Source organism: Vidua chalybeata, chromosome 14 (genome assembly GCF_026979565.1).
Source record: "Vidua chalybeata isolate OUT-0048 chromosome 14, bVidCha1 merged haplotype, whole genome shotgun sequence".
Lineage (NCBI taxonomy): Eukaryota > Metazoa > Chordata > Aves > Passeriformes > Viduidae > Vidua > Vidua chalybeata.
The window spans coordinates 1,077,767-1,102,711 of record NC_071543.1 but is presented as its reverse complement, the minus strand read 5'-3'; the positions used below and the strand labels follow the sequence as shown (position 1 = coordinate 1,102,711).

Below are 24,945 nucleotides of genomic sequence, written 5' to 3'. Positions count from 1 at the left end.
CTCTGAGTGACAGCCACCCCCCTTAAAGGGAGCGGGCCCGCCCTCCCCGGCCCCCCCAGCACCCCTTGGCTGCCAGCTCCTTGGGTGCCCGGGCAGGGCTGCCAACGGCCCCGCTCAGCGCTCCCGCGGGAAGAGGCTTTTGCAAAAGTAACAGAGCAGTCTGGGGGGCAGGGGAGGGGGTTGTCCCCCCTCATTGGTGGCTCTGGGGACATCCCCCAGGCCCACCCAGGCTGTGTTTGTCCAAGCTGCCCGCTGAGGCACTGTGTGAGTCTGGCCCTGTGGGACAGCAGTGGTGTGCCCCTGTCACCTCCCTGATTCCCAGCACCTGGCAGCAGGGAAGAGGGGTTCCCCATCCCAGGGACCTGCTTTCAGCTCTGGGAGCTCCAAAGGGGAAGCTTTCCCCCTGTTGATGGGAACCTTGCAGCTACCTTCCCCAGCCCCGTGACCCTATGGGGCAGTGGCGTTCTGCTGGGGACACTCAGGGCTTGGGTGCCCCACGTCCCATGGGTGCCACGGTTCCCGTGGGTGCCCCCGGTGCCCTGCAGCTGTGGAGGCAGCACAGGGCCAAGGGAGCCTGCAGAGGGCAACCGGCCCCTTCCCGGCAGGCACAGGCTGGACAAAGCCCTGCTGTGTCCCTCAATGCCCCACTTTGTGCCAGGCAGCGAGGTGGCAGGGCCTGGCTGTCCCTGGGCTTGGGGACACTGGTGGGCTGTGACCAGGGTGGGCCACCCTGTGGGGACCCTTCCTCTTCCCCAAAAAACCCAAAAATCTTGGCTTACCTACAGATGGGCAAGGGGGAAACAACGCTTGGGCATCTGTGCAAATGCTGCCAGGGCTTTGTGGTGGCCAGCTGCACCCACATCAGCGGGGCACAGCTCCTGCCCCCACAGCACCCCTCCCTGCCTCAGTTTCCCACTGCAAGGCGGGATGGCAGAGGGGCTGCCTGGTGTCCTCAGCCAGATGTGGAATGGGAGGGGACAACAGAGCAGGGGGAGCCTCTGCCAGCACTGTGGAAACTCCCTTAGCTCCCAAGGTGGCACCCAGGTGGCCTGGCAGCGATGTCACCTGGCCACGATCGCGTTGAAATGGCCATGGGAAGGTGACAGACTTGCAACACCCCTTTGGGAATAGCCAGAACCCCTCCAGCCACTGGAAACCAGCAGAGCCCTGCCTGCATCCCAGGGAAGGCCAGAGGGACCCCCAGCCACCAGGAGGAAAAAGTATTACATAAAAAAATCTCCCATAAATCAAACATATAAAATGCAACATAACAGGAAAAGAATAAACTATGACATGGGGCAAAAGCATACCAGCCCCTCTTTTCGTTTCCACAGAAATTCCAGGCTTGCTGACTCTGCCATTTCTGAACACTCTGGAGGGAAGTGGGACTTTTGCCTCTTTGGGCACAAGGTGAGCAGCTAAGAGGGACTGTGATTCCTGCAGAAAGGGGCTTAAAAATCTTGGTTATTGGGCACTTTTTGTGAGCGGGTGGACGACAAAAAGTGGGATGGAAACCCCTTGGCCCTGTCATTCGTGGCAGTGGGGACCAGCCCACCACCTCCTGGCAGTGCTCCAGGGATGCTCCAGAGCAGGACTGCAGGACAGGGAAAAGGGAAAAATCTAAGGCTCGAGGGAGAAGAAAATGTGCAGGAAAGTGTTTGGAGTTGCCTTTCCTGTGGCAGCATGGAGGGGAGCCTGCCCCAGGCAGCTGGCTGGGCAGCCCAGAGCCCAGCCCAAACCCTGCCCCGTGCCTGCACTGCAGAGCCCCAGGGGCAGCCGTGGCCACGGGGATGTTGGAGAGCCCTTCCTGCATCCCTTTGCACTTCAGCTGGAGAGTTTGTGAGAGCCTCTGCTGCAAACCCAGCCGTGCACTTCTGCACACTCAGAGCAGTCCTGCAGCTCAGCCCCCTCCTGGATGAGGCCCCAGGGGAGCTGCAGGGAGCCTGCCAGCCCACATCAAAGTTCTCCTGTTGGCTCGTCCCTGCCAGAGAAAACGCTGCTGCTTCCCAGGTGGCGAAGGGAGGACGCATCCCCATTTGCCAGCCAGGAGGGGAACACGCCAGGCTGGTAAAAATAAACATGCTTATAAATCAATATGGATCACCTTGCGATTTGTTCTGAGCCTTGGGCAGTGACCAATTACATCCAAAAGCGCCCCCACCCCCCGGGAAATGAAGGGCTTGGCTAGGAGCCCTCACTGACAGAGCCTGGGACTGCCACACTTTGCCCCTGGCGAGGTGTGCTGGGGGCTGGCAGAGCGAGGCTTGGAGGGGGTGTTCCTGCCCCCCAGGCTGCACCGAGGTGCTGCAAAGGACCGCACCAAAATGAAGGGTTTGGATGGGCACGCACACATCCCTCAACACGCTCCCCGCGTGGAAAGGGCTCCCTGGAGGTTTTGTGGGGTTTTCTCTTCACAGCTGCAGCTCAGACTTCCCCTGGGCCATGGGGAAGGCAAGCTTGGGGCTGGGGGGACAAGCAAGGGACATGAGTGGCAAAGGGACAGCCACACAGGCAGCGCTGGCTCATGCCACTCCACTACTTCAGGGCAAGGCAGTGCGATGGAAAAGCAAGCAGGAGCGTGTGGGGCAGGGGACCAGAGCATCCTCCCTGTCCCTGCCTCTGCGTGCAGCCACCTCATCCCCGATCGCCACAGACTGTCACACTGTCCCATCACCCTGGTGGCACAGGACAGCCTCCTGCGTGTCCCACCCCCTCCCAGCACACGCTGGGCATGCAGGCAGCCCTCCCTGGGGTGAGGCAGGAGGCCGGCTGGGAGAAGGGGGAAGCTGCAGTTTCAGGGAGGATTTGCATTCCCTGTTAATTGATTTTTTTGCTTACAGCCCCCACGGGGGCTGCACTCCCTGCACTCCTCATTTTCTGCACTCCCCTGGGCATGGGGCTGGGCTTTCAAAGATGCACAGTGGCCAAAATCAGCGTGTGCTGACCCTGCAAAACACAGCCAGCCCGTTCACTGTGCTCCCCCAAATGCGGGCAGAGCCCAGGGTACACCCAGGAGGCACCAGCAGTGGCACGTGCAGTGCCCTTATCCATTATACATCAGCCAGCAGGAGAAATCCCAGCCCATCTTGTCACAGCTGAGAACCTTGCTGCTATTTTTAGCCACTCGCTTCCCCGGTCAGGATGGATTTCTTGTCATCCTGCTGCTGATTTTAACTCTGCTCTCCACCCACCTCCCTGCCCCACCTCACCCACCAGCGGGGTGAAATCCCCCGCCCGGGGCATTTTCCTGCCGTGCAAAACCCTCCTGTTTGCCAGGTGGCTCGGACCGAACCGAGGGGGGACAGCGGCCGTGGGAAGGCTGTGCTGGCTCCAGCAGCATCTGTCCGGCTGCCTCCTCCCGGGGTGCCAAGGGCTCCCTCCGGAGCCAGCCCCGCTCCCGCTGCCCGGCCTGCCTGTCCTCGCTGTCCTGTTTGTGTTCCCGGCTGCCTGCAGAGCTGCAAAATGTGTTAATAACAATTAAATTAAAAAAAGGAAGGAGCTGGTAGAGGCTGTCAGAGGACAGGGGAGGCGTGCTGAAGGACAGACAGACAGGCCAGTGTTACAGGATGACAGAGGAAGGGCAGGGGCTGCTGAGGAGAGGAGAGGAGAGGAGAGGAGAGGAGAGGAGAGGAGAGGAGAGGAGAGGAGAGGAGAGGAGAGGAGAGGAGAGGAGAGGAGAGGAGAGGAGAGGAGAGGAGAGGAGAGGAGAGGAGAGGAGAGGAGAGGAGAGGAGAGGAGAGGAGAGGAGAGGAGAGGAGAGAGGAGAGGAGAGGAGAGGAGAGGAGAGGAGAGGAGAGGAGAGGAGAGGAGAGGAGAGGAGAGGAGAGGAGAGGAGAGGAGAGGAGAGGAGAGGAGAGGAGAGGAGAGGAGAGGAGAGGAGAGGAGAGGAGAGGAGAGGAGAGGAGAGGAGAGGAGAGGAGAGGAGAGGAGAGGAGAGGAGAGGAGAGGCCCCTTGGAGATGCTCTGGGGCTCTCAGGACCCTCCCCAGCAAGCAGGGCTGCAGGCAGTGCAACAAAGCCCTGCTGGATAAGCCGGGGACAGAACCCTCCTACCTGGCACCAGCACTCACCTCCTGCCTGTCCAGACTTCACCTGGGACCACAGAGGCAGCCAGGAGGTGCTGGCCAGCAGGGATGGCACCGAGATGAGCTCACCTCCCACGCAGTCACCCTTCAGAGAAGCTGAGCAGATGCCTGCCCTTCTGTTTTCGTGTCTCTGGCTGATGTTTCCCTCTGCAGCAGCCTGACCTTTTAGATCTACCAAGTTTCTAAGTTTGGAAGATCTTGTCCAGCCTGTGCACCGTGCCTGGGCTCGCTGCTGGGGGCAGCAGGGACCACCAGCTCCCAGGCTGGGTGCCTGCCATCCCGGAGGTGACACAGGCAGGAGCCTCCCTGCTGTCCCCACACCTTTCACAGGCTGTGTCACCCACGTGAGCGCAGCTGTTCAGGCTGTGTTTGTGCCTGGGGGATCAGCTGCTGGCAGTAGAACCCAGGGTACACCCCAGAGGTGCCAGCAATGGCACGTGCAGTGCCCTTACCCCAGCCAGGCACTGGAAGGCTTCCTGGCTGCTCACTGCTCCTTTTCTCCACCAAACAGCCCTGTTATTTACTGCAGAAATCGGAGATAATACAGTGGTACAAGCAACTTTCTTAAGTCTGGTTTCTAATTTCAAAAGAAATCCCCACAAAGCTTCTCGCTCGGTGCAGTGAGTCCTTCAGATTAATTACAGGTTTGTGGAGCAGGTGATTTCATTTCCCATGGCTCCTTTTCCAGAAGATTTGCCTTTCACATCCACTGCCTTTCTCCTTGATTTTCTTCTTACTGGAGGGTAAACAGATGCCTCACTCTGATGTTTTCCAGGCTGTTCATTACTCTCTCACTCTGCCATTCACGGGGTCATATTCTTGAACTGTTCTCATTTACTTTTCAGAAAATCCTGGAAGGGAAAGACAAATGCCATCCTGCCTCCTTGGAGGGATGGGATATCAGAACAGCAAATACAGCCCAGGATTGCTCTGTCCCTGTGAAGCTGCAGTGGGCTCTGTCAAGGGAGGGTCGAGCCTCAGTTCTGGGGTGTCCCCATTTATTTCTTGCTGCCCAGGGGACCCATCTGAAAAGGCTCAGGTGAATTCATGTGCTTCCAAAGAGCCAAGGAGGAGCTAACTTGTCCCACACCCTCCCTGAGCCCCCAGGAGGCCCAGTGATGCTGAGGGAGGTCCTGGGGCAGCCAGAGCAGCCCTTGGGCAGTGAAGGTTGTGCCTGCAGTGTTCAGTCTTGGATTCCTGCACACAGAGAGCCTGTCCCTGTGCTTCCCTCCAGAGCCCAGGAAGAGGTTTCTCATGCCTGGCCCCAGTGCCCGCACAGGCCAGGCTGATGTCCCTCTCAGGGACCAGGGGACAGGGCCTGGCCCAGCCACTCTGAGCCCTCTCCTCAGGCTGGCAGGATGCCCAGCAGGTGCCAGCTGCAGCAGGGCTCTCCTGAAGGATGAGCAAGTGGGCACTGGGAGGCGATGGCTGGGCCGGACTGGACAGCAGTGACAGCCCCAGGGTGGCATTGCCGCCACAGCTCCTTGTGCCTGAGCCACAGAGACCAGGCTGTGGCATTTCCTGGAGAGCACAGCCAAGGGTAGGACCAGGAGGTGGGTGTGAGGTGCAGACATTCCCCACCTGGCACCCACTGCCTGTGCCCAGGGCTGCAGACACAGGCAGCTCTCAGAGTGGGCTGGGGACAGCAGCCATAAACCCCTCGTGTGCCACCCCAGCTGGGAACAAGCCATGGGCAGCACACAGGCTCCTCTCCCAGGTGGCTCTGGGGACCATGGGCTCATTTGTGGCTCCAGGCATGACTGTTCCTGAGGCGATGTCCCTGCGCAGCCCTCCCGTGCCAGCAGCTGCACAGGGAACCAGCCTCAGCCCCTGGGCATGGCGAGGTGGTGACGTGGGGACACGGGAGGTGCTTTGCCAAGATGCCACGTGCAGCAGGGACCCCAGGACAGACAGCACAGAGCCCACAGCAGCGGGAGGCAGAGGGCGGAGCGGGGATGAAGCCGGGACCGCAGGAGGCTCCTCGTGGCACCGTCCTCTGCAGCCACACAACCAACACCACCCGAGTGGCACTCAGCACGCTGTCCCCTCCCAGCCGTGGCTTCCCTGGCACAGTGACATCTACCAGCTCTGGGGGATGCAGGTGCCACCGTGGCAGCTCTGCACGCTGACTCCCACAGCCAATATTCCCCTGGAGCAGCTGCCTGACCTGCTGCTCCTTTATCTGGCAGCAGTGGGAGGATTTGCATCTGGATAAATCCTCCATCTCCACCGCAGAGGCCATGCTGGGGGTGGAGGGGAGTAGCAGGGGCACCAGGCAGGGGGCACAGGGCCTGGTTTCTTATTCTTTCTTCCCTGCACTTGCCACCTGATGCATAATGTTCCATTTTCCAAACTTGCCCCTCCTGGGGGTCTCTAGTTAAAGACAAAAGTAAAACCAGTCCCATCCCATGAGGTGGGGGCAGGCAGCCTGCAGGGAATGGCACACAGCACAACCCCATGGTCTGCTCCTGGTGATCTCCTTCTGCTTTCCTGCTTGGAGACTGCTGGGGCTGAGGACAGGGGAGCTGTGGAAGCCAGAACAGTGAACAGAGCTCATCAAACCCCAGTGCTCCTGCTGCAGGGAGAGATGTGCATCACCATGGCAACCGTGGCCAAGGATGCACAGAGCTGGGCCCCCCAAATGGGGAGGAGACCGGGGCACCACGCTGACCCTGTCCCCACTCCCCCAGTGCCACCCCTAAGCCCAGCCTTGCTGAGGCATTGATTTGGCACAGCAGCTCCTCCCTTCCCATGCCCGGGCAGGGCAGAGCTGCAGTGGCTGAGGGGAAGGCAGAGATCAGGGCTGAGGGTCTTGCAGTGTCAAAGTCCAGTAGATTTTCTCCAGAGACGTTGGAAATGCTGGAGGCAACCAGAGCAGGGGTCAGGGCAGCACCCTGGGGAAGTGAGGTGTCCTCTGAGGGTTTTGGGATCTGTGCCAGGCTTTGCTGCTGTCCCCAAGAGTCTTGCTTGACACTTATCTAAATTAAATCTCCCTGTTCATCCTGCTGGCTCGCCAAGGTCACAGGATCAGGCAGTGCCATTGCTCCAGCCTTCCCTCTGTCTGCAGTTCCCTCCTCACTTGCTCTGTCTGCAAATGCAACCCACACAGTCCACCCAAAGCAGAGCAGCACCGGGGCCAGGAGCCACAGGGTCTGCAGCCCACGGACAGGCAAAGGAACGTCTGGACCATGCAGTCCATGTCTGCAGGCCAGGGTAGCAGTCACTTGGTTGGATGTGATGGGTGGGATGTACACGAAATAATTCCCTGAGAACCTGCCACAAAATATCCAAAATATGTTAGATGAGGATAAGCACCTGTTGATGAGGGGATGGTTTTGAAGAGCAAGCACTGGACTCTCTTTTCTTTGATGGCTTTCAGAACAACAGCTGAAAGACCTCCCAGCCTGCAGGGAAGGTGCTCCAGGATGCTCTGAGTGATCTGCTTGGAAGGGCAGAGAGGAGCAGGACTAAGCTGCTCCCATGGCCAGGAGGGAACCGGGTGGGATGGGGCTGACCCAGCTGGATCCTGCCATGCTGGGATTGCATCCGAGCCTCAGAGAGGCTCCTCAACCCTGCCCCCTCCAGCCACCCAGCAGCCCAAACCCAGCTCCCCAGCAGCTCGGACACAGCTGCAGGGGACAGGTAAATGCCCTCTCAGCCCGGCGATGTCCCCCCACAGCTCTATGGAGGGTCTGGGGGCACATTTCCTTAGCACACGCAGCAGCCCCACAACCACAGTGACGGGCTGAGTCCTCAGGCCTCACCTCACTGCCCAGTTGCAACATCCCATCCCCTGTGGAGCCCCCAGCTGAGCCTAAGTGACCCTCTGGGATCTACAGAGAACCCAGTGCTGGCCTGAAACACAGCTCAGAGTGCTCACTGAGGATGCTCTGTCCCCACACGGTATTTTGGGGACTGATGGATGAGCAGCTGCATCTGGCACAGCCCTGAAGAGAGGTGCCAGGTCATCTGGAGCGAGAGGAGAGGTGACCTCTGCGCCTGGCTGCTCGCAGAGCAGGAGGAGCAGCCCCGAGGCTGCTGGCAGGGCCAGCCCAGCCGGATGGTCCAGCTGCCCTTGGCCAGTCCCGCAGCACCGAGCATCCCTTCCAGCCTGCACGCACAGCCCACCCCAGCACCGGCAGCAGGGGTATTTTTAGCCTGGAAAAGCGCCACAAAATCATAGAGCAGCGTTTGCTGGAGTTGGGACCAATGTCTCAGTTCACCTTGCAATCCTCTCTGGGTCACCCTGCCCTGTTTGCTGAGGCACCGGGTCCTGCTGGCACTGCTGCATAAACACCAAGACCCCACTGGGCTCCCCTTCCTCCTACCCCACGGTGCCACCTTCCTCTAGGAGCAGCTCCAAATATCCCCGCAACCTGTGACCTTCCAGGCCACAGAGAGGGCCGTCCTGCCCTGTCCCTCTGGGGGCTACACCTGAACCCAGTGCCTGTTTGCCCTGCTAAGGAGCGGGGGGCGTGTTTGGGCTCTCTGCCCACGCTCTGGTGCCAGTGGGGCCCCGCTCCCTCCACCAAAGCACCACTACAGCCACTCACCCCTTCACCATTTATTGCAGTGAGAAGATTTTTGCTCCTGCTGGGAAAGGAAAGCACCCCCAGCCTATCACACAGAAAGGCAGGGACCAGCAGGACACTGGAGAAACAGTGACATTACATGACAACACAGTGTCCAAACTGGGCTCACGCCGGGCAGCTGTGGAGAGCCGCAGGCTGGCAGCAGTGCACAGCCACCCACGAGAATGTGTTTGCTCCAGCATTAATTTCACACCCCATTAAATGCCTCAAAATGTTTGCTTTGGGGGAGTCTGCCTCCGTGTCCCCCCAGGGTGCAGGGGATGTTCTCTCCCCGAGTGCAGGCACGTGGGGTTTTCCTGTTGGTTTTGCTGCTTTCCTTAGAAACAGTGATGAGACTGTGCCTGCTCTCCCTTATTTTCACTTGTCAGAGGACTAAAAAAGGGAAAGGAGAACTGACACGGCCCTAAACTGAAGGCAACAGAGAACCTGAATCTTTCACAAGGACTGCTTTGCTCCCCAGGGCTCATTAAGCATTTAAGCAGTTGGTCCAGAGAATACACAGCAGCCCTTGCACGCTGGCTGGCTGGCAGAGCCCTCTGTACACAACAGCTCTATTTCACACCTTGGTTTGTGCAAAAGAAAATCCCAGTCCTGGGAAAAAAAAAGTGACAGGAAGATGTCCAGAGCTGGCTGGGCTGGCTGGGAGCCTTGGGAGAGGGGGAGGAAGTCAGGAGAGAATGAGGAGACAGGGTGGAGGTGTTGTGGTGATGTGGTGCTTTCTAATTACAACAAGCACAGCCTCCCAGAGCATCAGACTCTGTGCCTGATGGATGGGAGAGCTGCTATCCTGCCCTGGCCCACGTGCCAGCCCTTCACTATGTCTGGGGCTGAAAGATGCAGAGCAAGCAATGCCCCCAAACCAGGAGCTGCCTCTGAGCTGCTCCCAAGCCCTCCCCAGAGCAACTGACCCTCCAAGCCTGCTGCAGGGCTGCTGAAGCCCACCACAAACCACCTGAAGCTTCTGTCCCTCCTGATGCTTCAGGTCTTCCTGGCTCCAGGGCAAAGGCAAATCTGTGTGCACTCCAAAGGAGGGACCAAGGATGAGTGGGAACCAGCGGGATGACTTTGTGCTACGTGAAGAGCTAAGTGCACTCCTTTGACTGCTGTCCTTCCTCTCCCTCACCCCTCAACACAAATAGCACAAAGTTGGTCTTTATCCTGAAACTGAGCTTAAGCACCTGAATCTTTTCTCTGGAAAAAAAGCCCAAACCTGTTTTCAAGGGGTTGAATGACTCACCCCTACCTTGTAATGGTGTTGTCTGCAAATACACCTCAGGGTTTCATTTATCAGACAGGATTCAGTCTATGGATGTGGCAGTGTGGGGCTGAGCAGCAGAGAGAGGCTGGGGTACAGGCAGTGTGGATGGGCACAGCCCTTCTCCAGGCTCTGCAGCCAGGCAGATTTGAGGCAGGTAAGTGTCTGGCCTCAAGAAGCAGCTTGATGTGAACTCAGATAGTGGAGGGAAAGGGAAAAAAGATATCCCACTTTTCTCCCCATCGGAGCAAACCCGGTCTCTGTTGCCTGCATGTCTCCTATTAGCAGAGCCTGGCACGGTGACAGGGACAGCTTTGGGGCAGGGACAGGGGGATCCCCCTGGGGGCTGCACCAGGCTGGCAGCCACTGGATCCGAGTGTGGTCGTCGCCCCCTGCCCCCTGCCCAGCCTTGCTGCCTCTGGGGAGAGCAGCCACAGGGCAACGTGGTGGTGGATGCCTGGAGCCCAACGCTGACAGCTGCCTGCTGGCTGGAATCTTGACTGCTTACAGAAAAACCACCTCATGCTTTGAACCGAGGGACATGGGGCATAAGCCTATTCTTGTCACTCCCAAAAATCCCCTGGTCAGGATGAGGCACCATCCTGAGATCCACTGGGCACTGGTTGTGCAGCTGGTGCTCCATCCCCCCGACCCAGCCAGCAACAAATCAGCACTGCCTTCGCCCTCCTGATGGGATGCTCGCTCCTTCATTTTCTCAGAGCTTATTTTCAGCACTGCTTCCCTCCTGGCAGTGCTGGCTGCCTGCAGAGCTGCAAGGCAGGCAGGGGGCTGTGGCTGCAGCATCCCCCGCAGTGCTGCCCCTCAGGGAGCCAGGCTGGCTTCAGCGGCCTCTCCAAGAGCCTTGTTAGCCCGGTCCCGGCGCCCCGCTGACCACAGCATGGGCACGCATGGCTTGGAGCTGGTTCCCTTGAGCTCCCATGCTCATGGCACCTGACACCCTGGCCCCACAGCCACTCTGACCATCCTCAGGCCCCTCAGCTGCTGCAGGGACACCATGCCAGTGCCTCAGTTTCCCCAGAGAGCAGAGAGGGTGCACTGGCTCCCCTCCTCCCCGCGGTGTCAGGTCCGCTTAGCTCGGACAGTGTGTGGAAGAGGAGCTGTCACACAGCGTGCGTTTGCTCTGCTCCCCAGGGCTCCTCGTTGTGCCCTGCGCCTCCCAGCACCGCGGCACCGTAAACATTAATGGCAACGGTAATCAGAGGAGACTTCTCCCAGCTCCTGGTGCTGGGAGAGCCGATCAGTGGGGATGAGGACCCCCGCACGCTGCCTCGGGCCAAGCCCGCTGGCTACCAGCCCCCCGTGCCCTGAGCTGGACCAGCACCCCGGGCCAGCTTCACCCGGGCAGCCCTCACCCACACTGCCTTCCCACAGCAAATCCACTGGGGACCTCTCCAAGTGCTGTGCAGCCCCTCGCTTGCCCCGGGGAGAGCAGGCACAGGGGGCACCGTGCTCTCCTTCCCCGCTGAGATCCTCCTCTGTGGACCCCTGCAGCAATGGCTTTGTTGAGCGGCTCCCAGCCATTACCAGACTGCAATTAATACAAACAAATGAGATGAGCCAGCCACAGCAGAGTGAACAGAAACCTGACTGACATATCTGCCAGGAATCATTTATTCTGCACTTTTATCTTTTTTAAATACTATTTACTTCCTTGCAAATTAATCACAGATTGCCTTGGACCGGAGGCGACTCTGCGTCTTGGCCGGGTGGCCTCAGGGGACAGGGCAAAGGCAGCCGAGCAGCCCGAGTCCCAGCCGAGTCTCCGGTTAACAGGCAGCTCCCTTCCCTCTGCCTTGGTTTCCCTCTCCCTGGCAGCCGCTGCAGCTCCCGCATCACGCAGACATGACTGTCGGTCTTGCGTTCTCCAAGGAGCTCACCCAGGACAGTCTTGTCCATCCGCTGAGCCTCTGGGAAAGGCAAGCGCAGGGGTCGCAGCACGAGGGACCGAGCTGCGGCTCCAGGGCCGGGCAGAAGGATTTAGGAGCCCGGTTTTCCCCAGCCGCTCCCCCCCTCCCATCCGACGGGCAGTTCCTCGGGGACATCCCTCGGCCCCTGCACAGCCCTCGATCCCCGCACATCCCTCAGCCCCGCACGCCCTCCGATCCGCTACGGTTCTCGTCCTCCGAGCGTTCCTTGCACATCCCTCAGCGCTGCCCCCATTCCTCAACCCCGGCGCATCCCTCGATCCCGCCAGCCCCGACCCCGGTGCGCCCCGAGACCCTCCCAAACCCCGCAGGGGTCGCTCCCTCCCCGCGCCCAGGAGCCCCCACGGGGGACGCGGGCTCCGGGACGGCCCGGGCCGGGCGGCAGAGGGCCCCGAGGGGACGGGGAGGAGGCGGGCACGGGGCCGGGAGCCCCCCACCGCCGTGCCCGCCTCCTCCCCGCCGCGGCGGGCGAAGCTCCGCCCGGCTCCCGGGGCCCGCAGGCGGCCGGCGCCCACCCCGCGGCGGGCGCCCGGACTATGAGGAGCGGGACCGGGCGGGGGGCGGCGGCAGCGGCGGCGGCAGCGGCCCCGGTGCGGCGGGAGCGGGAGCGGGGACGCCGCCGCCGCCGGCCGGGTCATGCCCGTGCGCCCGGGGCGGCGGGGCTGCGGGCTGCGGCGGGATGGGCGCGCTCCGGGCCGGTGCCCTCGCCTTCCTCCTCCTCCTCCTCCTCGGCTGCCTCCTGCCCCGGCGCGGCCCGCTCAGGTGAGCGCACGGCGCGGGTGCTCGGTGCTGCGCGGGGCTGCGGGACCGCTGCTCTCCGAGCCGCTCCCCCGGCACCCGGACCCCTTCCCCCGGGAGCCGCGGTTCCCGTCCGGCACCCGGGCATCACCCCCTCTCGGAGACAGATCTCTCCCGCGGGACCTGGGCATCCCCTTTCAGACCCGGACGAGCCCCGGCACCCTTATCCCGACCCCCAGTCCGGACCTGTCCCCGCGGCCTGACGCCCCAGACAGAACGCTCCCAGCTCCTGTCTGGACCTCCCGCAAATCTGGCCTCGCTCCCCATTCCCTAGGACCCTGAGCCAGCACCCCGGGGGAACCAGCACCTTCCCCCTCCAGTCCCCCACCGCACACAGCCAGACCCTGCCTGTCCCCAGCAGCCCCTGAGGGTTCCCCTAGCCCCGGGCCAGCGAGAGAGTCTTGCCACCGTGGGAGAAAGGGCGAGCTGAGCCACGTGATAGCTCAGACAGCTCCTTCTCTGGTGCTGCAAAGCCCCTGAGGTGCTCAGATCCTCTCCTGGCTCATGGTGTTTGGGGGGAGGAGAGCTCAGGACAGACCCTGACCCAGACCCTGCGTCAGTCGGGACAGTGGATGGGTGCCCCAGGTCCCATGGGTGCAGGAACAACTCTTAGCCCACTTGGGTAGAACATCTAAAGCTCTCAGGTCCCTTTTCCCATCTCTGTCCACCTTGGGTGTTATCTGGGACAAGGTGGGATGCGGGGGAGATGGGTCAGGAAGGGAGGGGTTGGGGGCTGCAGGACTCCTGGGCTGAGCCTGATCCCAGTCCCCCTCCCACCACTCAGCCAGTGCGGCTGGAGAGGCATGGGGGCATTTGCAACATTTATGGCAGGGAGGGGTAAAAACAGAATTGCTTCACATGCAGAAACTGCTTGTCTCAGGGCAGCGTTTTTAGGCAGACATCAGCGTTTTCCAGCCCTGCCATCCGCTGGCTTCACAGAGGTGCTGAGTTCCAGGGCCCTGCGGTGCCCAGCCCAGGGTCGGGCAGAGGCCCCAGGGCAGGCAGTGCCTCAAGTGGGGAGCTGCAGGCAGGCCAGGGCTGCGTTCCTGCCAGGGATGCTGTGGGAAGTGGCTGCACTCTGGGCATTTTGGCATCCCCCACGCAGGTCTGAGCATCCCCGGGGCTGCAGATCCGCTGTGGCTCAGCCAGTTATCTGAGCCTCTTCAAGGAGCTACCTGCCAAGGGAGCCCGGGAGCCTCCCTCCCACGTGCTCCAGGGGAGAACCCTCACCATCCTCTCCTGCTGAGGAGAGGAGGACGTGGTTCAAGGCTGTGTGGTAGGCAGAAGCCTCACTTAACTCCTTCTTAGCCTGGCCTCTTGCAGCCCTCCTTAAGGTGCCGCACCTTGCTCGTGCAGCTCCTGGCGGGGAATTTCTCCCAGCCTTTTGCTCTTGATCAGGATGAATCTCAGGTACTCTCTGCTGCCCTTCAATTAAAGGAAAACCTGTCCCACTGGAGCATTTTGGTTGTGGCCATTTCTAGCTGGTGAGGCTGCACCCCTCTAGGATGAATTTCACCCCCTTGAAGAGATGTGGGAAGAAGGACCACGGGGTTCCCGGTATCATTCTCTTCTTGTGATGCGGTTGTAGCTCCAAGCAGGAGTGAGATTCACCTGGGCACAGACCTGGTAGAGTTATGAGGCATTATGCAGCAGCACCAGCAGCATGCTCAAGGCTCCTTTTGTGTCCAGAGATCTCTGGCTAATTCCTCTCCATCACAGCCACATGCCTGGCAATGTGGTGAGTGAACATCTCTCGCATTGTTCCTTGAAATTATCATTATAGACTGACGGGAGGAGAGAAGCTGGCAGGCTAAGATGCATTCACAAAAATATCCCCTCCAGAGTCAGTTTAAATAAATCTCCATCGTCATTCAGAGCGCTGTGTGGGAGAGCTCATCACCATGGCTGGTGTGGAGGTGGGCTTTGCTGCTCCCCTCCTGCCACATCTCCTTGGCCCCTGGCAGGGTGTCAGAACCCACCTGTGCTCTGGACACCTCGTCACTCAGGCAGGGCCGTTGTGTCCCCCAGCCCCTCCAAGCCCTGAGTCCATGACAGGCAGCGGGTGATTGTCTGCTCACAGCTCAAGCTGGAGCTGTAGGTGAAACCTGAGAAGGAGCTTCCCTGTTTTCCCCTTCAGCACTGGTTGTGCCCTGTCCCCACCACAGCCCTGAAGCCAGGAGGCACTGGCCCCTGACCCCAAGGGATGTGGTGGAGCAAGACAGGCAAAATGTGGGCATGTGACACTCGGCTTGCTGCAGGTGAGGGGAAAAGCCACCAGGATTCCAGCAGAAGGAAGGGATCCCCCCACCATGCTGACCGGGCACAGGAGTGGATGCAGCACAGGCACAGCCGCCTGCCCTGGCAGCTGAGTGTCCCCACGGGATGCCAAAATGTGCCTGCAGACCGCTGGTGCCAGCAGGCAGCAGCTGACCTGCCTCCTCTGCCCCCCAGGCTGGTCTCAGGGCGGGAGGAGATTAAAGCTGGTTCCCGAAGCTCACCTCAGCCCATGTCACCCTCTGATTTCCTGGACAAGCTTATGGGACGAACCTCAGGGTATGACGCCCGCATTCGACCCAACTTCAAAGGTAAGAGGGAAGATCTGAGGGTTCAAACCTGGCAGATCCACGCTTATGGCTGCCCAAACCCAGGGGCTTTGGGGCAGGACCCTGACCCACATCCCTGTCCCAACCCCCTCCCCAGAGCCCCGGCTGCTCCTGCCAGCGCCGTGCGCTCGCTTTGCCGGGCAGCGCGGGCGGCCGCGGTGCCTGCAGGGCGTGCTGGGGTTCACCCCCACACCCCGGGGGTGGCCCCAGCGGGAGGGGACGCCTGTGTGCGTTCAGGCACGCAGTGCGGGTCCGAGCCGGTGCCCCCGCGCGTGCCCGCGCGCGTCTCAGCAGCCGGCAGCAAGAGGAGGCTTCACGCTGTTTTCCAGGTCCACCCGTCAACGTGACGTGCAACATCTTCATCAACAGCTTTGGCTCCGTCACCGAGACCACCATGGTGAGGGTTTTGCCAGCCTCTCCCAGTGCCTCGGGGCTGGCAGCGGCTGTGCCGGGGAGCGTGTGGGTCCCAGTGCCCAAGGCTGTGCTTACTGTGACCCCTTCTCTGGAGCCATCCCTGGCACCGCGGTGGGGACGCGCAAAGCCATAGCACGTGGCTGTGGCTTTTCTGGGGTCAGCTAACACAGGCTTGCCTCTGTGGGCCACATTCCCCGTGCCTGGAAGAAAGAGCCCCCCAAAGGGTCACAGTGGGGCAGCTGGATGGAACCCCCTGCCATCCTGAACCTCCTTGGGTGCATGAGGAATGCTCAGAGGAAGTCCCAGGGCAAAAATGTCCTATCCGTGCTTCTGCAAAAGCCTTAATACTATGCACATGCCCACAGAGCCATGTCCAGAATGCTGCAGGCAGCAGTTACTGGTCTTCCACCTCCTCCTCCTCCTTCTCTCAGCTGCTGTGGCCTTGGCTTTTTAATTTCCCCTGGCTGCCAACAGCATGGGAAGGCTCCTGAGCTGCCCCTGCTCCATTCTTTATTAGTGGCAGGCACACAGCAACAGCAGGGCAACTGAGCCTCAGTGGAGGCAGCCCCTTCCACTTCCTCCTCCATCCCTTCCTCCTCCTCCTCCTCCTCCTCCTCCTCCTCCTCCTCCTCCTCCTCCTCCTCCCACGGGGTGCTCGCAGCTGACGTGGTGCCCTCTGTCCCAGGACTACCGGGTGAACGTGTTCCTGCGGCAGCAGTGGAACGACCCCCGCCTGGCTTACCGGGAGTACCCCGACGACTCCCTCGACCTCGACCCCTCCATGCTCGACTCCATCTGGAAGCCAGACTTGTTCTTTGCCAATGAGAAAGGGGCCAATTTCCACGAGGTCACCACCGACAACAAGCTCCTGCGCATCTTCAAGAATGGCAACGTGCTCTACAGCATTAGGTAGAACCTTCCCCTCTGGTGCAGTGCCTGAGTGGGGAGGCAAAGCTTTCCTCTTGCCTTCCATGTGGCAACTTTTCCCCACTGACTGCCCCAGCTCCAACAACTCCTTCCTTTCCTCTGTCTCCTCCAGGCTGACACTGATCCTGTCCTGCCCCATGGACCTCAAGAACTTTCCCATGGACATCCAGACATGCACCATGCAGCTGGAGAGTTGTGAGTACCTCGAGGGGTTCAAGCTGTGCTTCATTTCCCTCTTCCCATCCCATCCCATCCCATCCCATTCCATGCCATCCCAAAAGCCGGCAGCTCACTTTTTCTGAGGGACATAAGCAGGAAAAAGCAGTTGTGCAGGGTGGGGTTGAACAGGGTACATGTCCCCATCCCATGGCTCCCTACATCCCCTCCAGTTGGCTACACTATGAACGACCTCATCTTCGAGTGGCTGGAGGAGCAGGAGGCTGTGCAGGTGGCAGAGGGCTTGACACTCCCACAGTTCATCCTCAGGGATGAGAAGGACCTGGGCTATTGCACCAAGTACTACAACACAGGTGAGCACCCCAGGGACCTGCTGCCACCCCCTCACCATGGCCCAGGGGTCCCTCTCGCCCACTGGGGCCGTCTTTCCCTACAGGCAAGTTCACCTGCATCGAGGTGAAGTTCCACCTGGAGAGGCAGATGGGTTACTACCTGATCCAGATGTACATCCCCAGCCTACTCATTGTCATCCTCTCCTGGGTCTCCTTCTGGATCAACATGGATGCGGCGCCAGCCCGGGTGGGCTTGGGCATCACCACGGTGCTCACCATGACCACGCAGAGCGCCGGCTCCCGCGCCTCCCTGCCCAAGGTCAGTGCTGGCTGCGTGCTGGGCTCCCCCGCTGCAGCCACCCGCAGCGCCCAGGGGCAGGGGCAGCCTTTCCCTGGGAATGGCTTGGCTTGGGAGCCCCATCAGCTGGGGCACCGCACGTGCTGAGGGGAAACACTGGCTGCTCTGGCCCGTGTGCTCCCATGCTTCTTGGCAGCGGGATGAAGCTCTCAGTGCCGGGGGGGACGAGCAAGGTGGGGGGCAGTGGGTCCCTGAGCCCCCTGTCACCCCGGCAGGTGTCCTACGTGAAGGCCATTGACATCTGGATGGCCGTGTGCCTGCTCTTTGTCTTCGCCGCCTTGCTGGAGTACGCAGCCGTCAACTTTGTCTCCCGCCAGCACAAGGAGTTCATGCGCCTGCGCCGCCGCCAGCGACGGCAGAGGATGGTGAGTCCCCCCTCTCTCATGACATCTGCTCGTCCTCAGCCCCTGAGGGGACACCCCAGGGCTGCAGGGACAGTTTCTCGGCAGCCCATGGGGCAGGGCTGCGTTCCATTGACCCAGATGGCTCCTCTGGCACCCCGGGGACCCACGGGCACTGCAGCACAGTGCTCAGCACCCATGGGTGCTTCAGACTCTGCTTAGGGTGCTGTCCTTCTCCTGCTGGGACATCCTCAGGCTCTGCTTCCTCTAAAAATGCAGAAAAATAAACAGTGAGGATGGGGGAAACCAGCCTTTCCCCTTACCTGCAGCCCCAAAGCTGGGCTCCTTAGCAGTGACAGGGACTCACTGCTGTGTCAGGGAGGGATCTGGTGGCACCCAGGGACACGTCTGGGCTGCAGATGGGAGCGCAGCAGGATCTGGAGAGGCAGGATCCCTCACTCGTGGAAACAGTCCTCCCCGCTGTCAGCCTATCACCACAGGCATCAGGCCTGCGAGAACCTTGGGGTAGGCATGTGGCTGCCCCACTCTCATTTTCTTACCATAATCAATCTGTGAGGCACCAAATCTCCTCGGAAGACGAGTACACACCCACACCCCCAACACACACACAGGCTCACAGCGTCCCGTGCAACCAAATCCCTTTGGCATGTGCTGAAGACAGATCCCAGTGCCAGGGCACACTGGGGGGGCTTGTTCCCCCCACACACAGAGCCCCCATCTCCCCACCATCCCCATCCTGGCACGCAGAGCCGCTGCCCCGGGGCCGGGGTAGAGCCCTCGGTCACCCGCTGTCCTGTTTCTGTTTGGTGCACACTGCTGGATGCCAAAAGGGCCTGAGCAGCGGCACGGCCAGCCTGGAGTCCCTGCGGCAGCTGAGCAGCCGGCACAGCAGCGAGCACACCTACGCGACGCTCTCGCAGCTCTCCAGCTCCCGGGTAAAGCACGACCCTCCGGCAGCCCCCCGTGCTTCCCCAGCCAGCCTCACCCTCCCCTCCCCAAAGGGAGCCCCCAGGAGCAGCCCGGGGTCCAGCAAGGGCCTGTGGAAGAAGCAGGCCAGCGATTCGCACAGAGTATGCGCCCGTAGGATGCGGCTGCCAATGCCTGGGCTCAGAAGTGTTGAGAGAGGGACGGGAATGGAGCAGATTTCCCTGTGGACACCCCCACTCCATGCCTCGGGTTCCCCTTCCGTAAAGCAGCAGCGGCACAGTCCCCTTTGCTGAGGGTGAGCGATGCTGAGGCTGACTGATGGCTGCTCCTGGGCTGCTGCCCAGCTCCCCAGCCATGCCCACACCTCTGGCAGGGTGAGGGCTCTGCCTCCCTGCAGGCAGGTTCCAGGCACTCCTAGCTGCCTGCAGTCACTCCAGCACAGGCAGCCGCTCAGGGCACACGAGCACTTTGCAGCTTGAGGCACAGGCAGAAGTGTGGGGCAGGGCAAGCTCCCAGGATGCTGGGGAGATGCAGGGTGTCAACCACAGCTCCAGGGAGGAGATCAGGCCTGGTCACCCTCACCTACTCTACACCATCATCAGCCCTTGGATGCCAGGAGAGGAATCTTTGCACCCTGCCTTTCACACACGACTCCTGGAGATCAAGACCCACCCAGCCAGGGCAGGGAGGGGGAGGCTCTGTCCAACCCAAGGACCATCTGCTGGCTTAGAACAGAGCGGAGTGCAGCTGCCCTGTGGTGGAGGCTGCAGAGCCACCCGGGGTGCTGCTGGCACAGCACTGGATGCAGACAGGAGCACCTCAGAGTGCTGCTCAGTCAGAGATGGGAGCAGCTCCTGTGCCTGAGAAAGCAAAGCCCGGGTAAATCCCTCCCACAGATCATCGAAATCCAGGCTCAGGAACAGGCTGGGCCTGCTGGCTCCCCGGGCTGGGGGAGTAGCTGCTGGTGCCCAGAGCACACAGAGCACCCAGGTTCCCCGTCCACAGTGGCTGCAAGCACTCAGCTTGAGGCAGAGAAATAAAACTGTACTGCAAAAGAGAACTAACCTCAGCAATCTGAGCCACTGCTGCTCCTCCCACTGTAAAATCTTGCTTAGCCTGTGGATTGCTGAAATAAAAGATGCCAGGGTACAAACTCTGCATGAGAGCCCCCGTGCCAGCCGAGTGCCTGCAGGGGCTGACCTCAGCAAGCAGCCTCTGTGTCCTGGAGGGCAGTGCCAGCCAGAGACGGTGTTTGGGATCCTAAACAGCACCCGGACACAAAGTGAGGCACTGACCTGCAGCAGGCTTTGGAAAAAAAGGACCCACTGCAACCAGATACAGCACCAGCAAAGGCAGAGGGGAGCTGAGCTGAGCCACAGAGAACAAATGAGTCCAGGGGCTCAGCAAAAAGCCAGATGTGCAGCCTGTGCTTGCACATGCCCATCCCTCATCAAATCTTTGCACACATAACCCTCTCCAAAGCTAAAACAAGGCAAGTGGCTAACAGTGCACAGCTGTTGATGGGGACGAGTGCAGGCACTGCTGGCCAGCCCCCGAGGCACCCAATCGGTGTCCTGAACAATGGCAGTGGGCTGCGGCCAGACTCTCATGGCAGTTTTGCAGCCTTGATCGTGAACATGCAACTCCATGGGCACATTGCCCTCTCTGCAGCCTCTGCCAGCAAGGGGGGAGAGAGGGTGAGCAAGGGCAGAGAGACCAGCAAGGAGTCCAGCTCTCTCAGCCTCCCTCCTCTGCTGCACCAGGCAATCCTTGCCAAGCAGCCATGGGGAGAAATGAGGGCCTGGGTTCTTGGAGGGACTGGGGTGCCCTGCAAGCCCTGGTGGTAGCCAGGTTCCTGCATCCCTGCCCTGCTCTGCCCCAGCAAGTTGCCTGTCCCCTCCTATTCACCATCAGTCAAAGTCACACTTCCACCCCACAATAAACACAGCACGCTCACAGCAGTGCCTGCACACCTCAGCTCCCTGCACCCCTGTGTGCCCCCTTCCACCAGTTCACCTCCCATCCCTCTGGCTGCCAGAGTCAGGCTTCCCAAGCCTCGGAGCTGGAGCTGGGAGGAAGCTGGGGGGATGTGTGTCAGGCTGCCAGGGCCGGGCTGCCTTTGGATGCACCCTGAAACACATGCTGGATGAGAAGGCAGGGGCTCGGTGCTCACCCCGCACCCTGTGCACAGCACTGCCAGCCCCGTGCTCCTGCCTGCATGGCTGGGGCTCTCTGACAGAGTGCCCAGCCTGGCACGGGCACTCAGCACCCAGCAGCACAGGGCGTGTAGGACGTGCAGCCGCAGCCCTGCAGCACCAGCACCCGCGGGTGCCCTGGCTGACGGCCTTTCCCTTCGCCAGGAGGAAGAGCTCAGCCGCGAGAGCCGCTTCTACCTGCGAGGCTACGGGCTGGGCCACTGCCTGCAGCCCAAGGAGGGGGCTGGGGAGGGCCCTGGCGTGTACAGCCCCCCGGCAGCCGGCGCCCTGCTGCGGGAAGGGGAGAGCCTCCGCAGGCGCTACATCGACCGCGCCAAGCGCATCGACACCATCTCCCGAGCCGTCTTCCCCTTCACCTTCCTGGTCTTCAATATCTTCTACTGGGTCGTTTACAAAGTGCTGCGCTCAGAGGACATCCACCTGGTGCCCTGAGGTTGGAAAAGTACGACTGCCTCTTGGTGTGACCCCCACAGTGTGCCCAGGTGCCACAAGCTCAGCCAGAACTACGTTTCCCTCTGTCCCGGAGCGGTGGCACAGCTGGGCTGGGCCTCAGAGCCTGGACATGTGGCAGCCCCCGTGACCCACTGGATTCTGTGGCACAAAGTGGGGGGATCAACAATCACAGGTCCCCATGGTGAACTGGAGAGAGGGACCCCTCCTGCTTCCTGCATGGTGTCACCCCCAAGTACCCCGGGATGCTGTGCTGTCAGGGCACAGGGAAACAACTACTCCCCAGGAATGCTGTGCTGCTGGGGGAAGCCCTGGGTATCCAGGGGCACAGGAGAGCCCCAGGTACTTTGGCACAGCCAGTGGCCAGAAAACATCACCTTCTAGAAAAATACCCTCCCCCTCTCCACACCTACCATGTTAGGCTGCTGTTTCTCCAGCCTGCATCACTGAGCTGTGAGCGCCGAGCAGCCAGGGTTTGCATTAGGTGCAGGGACTGCACTAGGCTGCAGTCCTCTCCTCTGGCCTGGAGCTTGGTTGCAGGGAAGAGCAGGCAGCACCCTTGCCTGCACCTGGACTGTACGGGGTGCTGGCTATGGCCCCATAGCCCCCTGCCCAGCAATGGACAGGGCCCCTGCAGCCCCAGCCAGCTCCAACGCAGAGCAAAGCAGCAGGTCGGGGATGCTGCCCTCCCTGCAGAGCTCAGAACCGCCCGTGATGCCCAGGGCTGCAGGCAGGATTGTGGCAGGGACAGTGGGCAGGAGGCTCTGTTTGCTCCAAGGAAAGGCCAGCCCTGAAGCAGGCAGCAGGCAAGCTCAGTCCTACTGAAGGGGCCCAGATGGCCACTGCGGTTGCAGATGGGAGTCACTTGGCACTGGGGAGAAGGCACTGCATTATCAGCAGGGTAGGGCTCACAGTCTATCTTCCAAGGGAGATCTTTTGGGATGAAAGCAGTGGGGAAAAGCTTGGCCAGTCCTTTTGGAGGAGCAGAGTGAGTGGTGGCATCCCCAGACAGCTGCATTCCCACAGCACCACGGTGCAGAAGAGAGATGGAGGTGAAAATTGCCCCATTCCTCAGCCCAGCATCCGGGTGCAGCATCCCCTGGGCAGGTTCATCCCTAATTTTCCTCCACTGGAGAGGAGAGCAACTGGAACACCGACAGGACAAGCTCAGCAAGGCTTCCAGCCCTCCAGACCTGGATACCCTCCATGCTTTGCAGGAAATAAAAGCAGCAGGTGATGCTTAAGTCCTTCTGAGAGGAGTGTGGTGATGCTCTCCTTTCCCTCTGCCCACAGTCAGCCTGGAGGAGGTTGCAGCCCAGCAGGCCCCACGGCCATGGGTGCAGCAGAGGGCCCAGAGTCTTCCAGGCAGGGCAGGATGGAAATAGGATTCACTCCTTTCCTTGAAGGCTGTGGTGCCCCCATGGCACAGCAAGTGCTCCAGTGACCCACCTGCCATGGCAGAGGGACATGGGCAGGAGGCCAGCACTGCCTTCTGAAAGCAGACCCAGGCAGACACCCCTGCCATGATCCCTGGCCTGGCTCCTCAGGCACCACTCATCACCCTCTTCCTCACGGGGCTGACCGGCAGCATCATCCCCTGAGCCACCTGAGCCCCACAGAGTGCTCAGCCACGTGCACCCAGTTCACAGATGGGGCAAGCAGAGAACTGGCCCCAGGCCACCCCATGAGGGGACTGAGGGACCCACAAGGACAGGCTGAGCCAGCTCCATCCCATTGCCAGCACTGTGCGTGCCTCCCCTGCCGTGGGGTTCCCCATGGGGCCCTGCCCTGTGTCCAGGCCAGACTTGCTTTTGGGGAGGCTCCATTTGGAGGCACCCTCAGCTCCCCCTGCACCCGAGGCAGTGCCAGACAGGGAGGTACCAGTGTCTGAGCAGCACCCACAGGCCCTGGGCGGCCACACCAAGCTCCAGCAGTGGTGGGTTTTTAAACAGCATCGATCTTCCTATGCAAATAAAGCTTCCTGGGATTTTCGGCGCTGTGTGCTGGAGATTTGTCTCTGCCAAGAACACTGCAGCCAGCTCCCACTCACGGCGTGGGGAGGGGACAAGGGCACAGCTGCCCTGTGGGGACAGGAGCCCTGGCCCACCACCATACCCATATAGATATCGTTACCTCTCCACGGGTGGGTTTTCTGACATAACTGACGACCGTCACATTGAACTCCCACATGGGAGATGCCAGGAGGGCTGGGCAGGAGCCCCCTGCGAGCCCTCAGCCCCAAACCTCGTCACTTTTTCTCCCCACCCAGCTCTGTAGGGTGCTCCCCACAGTCACCCCAGCCCTTTTCACCCATCCAGGCTTGGCCAGGGGACAGGACCCAAGATGAGGCGGAGGAGGGGCCGGGGGGGTTCCAGCTCTGCGGTGGAGCTCAGACACCCGAGCATGTGCAGCATCCCAAGGGCAAACCTCCCTGTGTGGCCCCTCAGCCCCTTCATTCCGGCTCGCTGGGCAGGCGCCAACCTTACAGAGCTGCCAGCTGTCCTGGGGGGCTTACGCCAGCCCTGCAGTGCCACCCGGGGCCGGGGCTTTTGTCCCCAGCTGGTGCAGGGGTGGGCAGAGCCCGCAGCTGAGGGCTGAGCGCCCGAGCAAGCATCAATCTCCCTCTGTGCTCCCGGCCAAGTTTCACAGACCAGCTCTGTTGGTACCTCGCAGCCCCATCGCCCGCCCGGCCCCACCGAGGGCCTTCTGAGGCAGGGAGGAGAGAAAGCAAGCTGCATCCACACCGGTTTGGTGCTGGGGTTATTCTTTAGATGGGACAAATGAAGCTTCCCCAGGGTCTTGCTGCTGTCCCCACCCCAAACTGAGAGAGAATGCAGCCAAGGGGAGAGCTGTGAGGTATTTCACACCAGTACGGTGTCCCCACTTCTTTCACTTCCTGCTCTGGAGTCAGGACATCACATCTGGGCACTTCAGTGTCTGCTGGAGACAAACACTGCAGTCAGCCCTGAGCCATTCAGCTCCAGGAACCAGCACATTTCAAAAAAAAAAAAAAAAAAAAAAAAAAAAAAAAAATGTAAAAACCCAACACATCCCTCCCAAGCCAAAGCCCCCGGGTCGCAGGCACTGCTCACAGCAAGGCAGGGAGCTCGTTTCTGGCATCACACTTGAAAAGGCATAAGGGTAGCACCATGGTTCTGCAGGAACTTGTGGCTCGGGTGTCCCTGGGGGCAGTTTCAGAGCGGGGAGCAGCACTCAGGCCCTGCCCTTGGTCCTCCCAGCAGCCCAGTTTGAGCAGGGAGTCACTGGGACACCCTCACAGCTGCAGGGCTGCCACTGCCCTCCAGCACAAAGCTCCAGTGGGTCCCTCACGCCTTGGGGATGGGGGTTCTGAGCCCCATGTCCTCTCACAGCACAGCCAGGGACCAGCCCAGGTGGCTCAGTCCCTCAGCAAAGCCCACAGTCTTTGGACAGAATCAGTTTTTTATCAGTTTTATCAGTCCAAGGCTGTGCATTGGTGGGTGTATCCCAGCCACCACAGACAGT

At 60.7% G+C, this 24,945-nt stretch overlaps 1 protein-coding gene across 2 annotated transcripts; it reads left to right on the top strand.

The window, feature by feature from the left end:
* Positions 1-12,490: 12,490 nt before the first annotated feature.
* LOC128795317 (glycine receptor subunit alpha-4) lies at positions 12,491-23,433 on the top strand. Of its 2 annotated transcripts, XM_053955995.1 has the most exons (10): positions 12,491-12,639; positions 15,127-15,260; positions 15,608-15,675; positions 16,378-16,601; positions 16,732-16,814; positions 17,009-17,149; positions 17,233-17,447; positions 17,702-17,851; positions 18,679-18,783; positions 21,136-23,433. In XM_053955995.1, the coding sequence occupies exons 1-10, from the start codon at positions 12,557-12,559 to the stop codon at positions 21,421-21,423; spliced, it is 1,491 nt and encodes a 496-aa protein (XP_053811970.1). In that variant the 5' UTR covers positions 12,491-12,556; the 3' UTR covers positions 21,424-23,433. The 2 variants fall into 2 exon arrangements, with proteins under 2 accessions (XP_053811970.1, XP_053811971.1); XM_053955996.1 differs by lacking the exon at positions 18,679-18,783.
* The last annotated feature ends 1,512 nt before the right edge of the window (positions 23,434-24,945 follow it).

Excerpts from the sequence above, each read along its gene's own strand:
- LOC128795317 (XM_053955995.1), top strand. The coding sequence starts at position 12,557 with ATGGGCGCGCTCCGGGCCGGTGCCCTCGCCTTCCTCCTCCTCCTCCTC. Across the intron at positions 17,448-17,701 it reads CCCGCGCCTCCCTGCCCAAG|GTGTCCTACGTGAAGGCCAT; the intron begins GTCAGTGCTGGC and ends TCACCCCGGCAG. Across the intron at positions 17,852-18,678 it reads GCCAGCGACGGCAGAGGATG|GGCCTGAGCAGCGGCACGGC; the intron begins GTGAGTCCCCCC and ends GGATGCCAAAAG.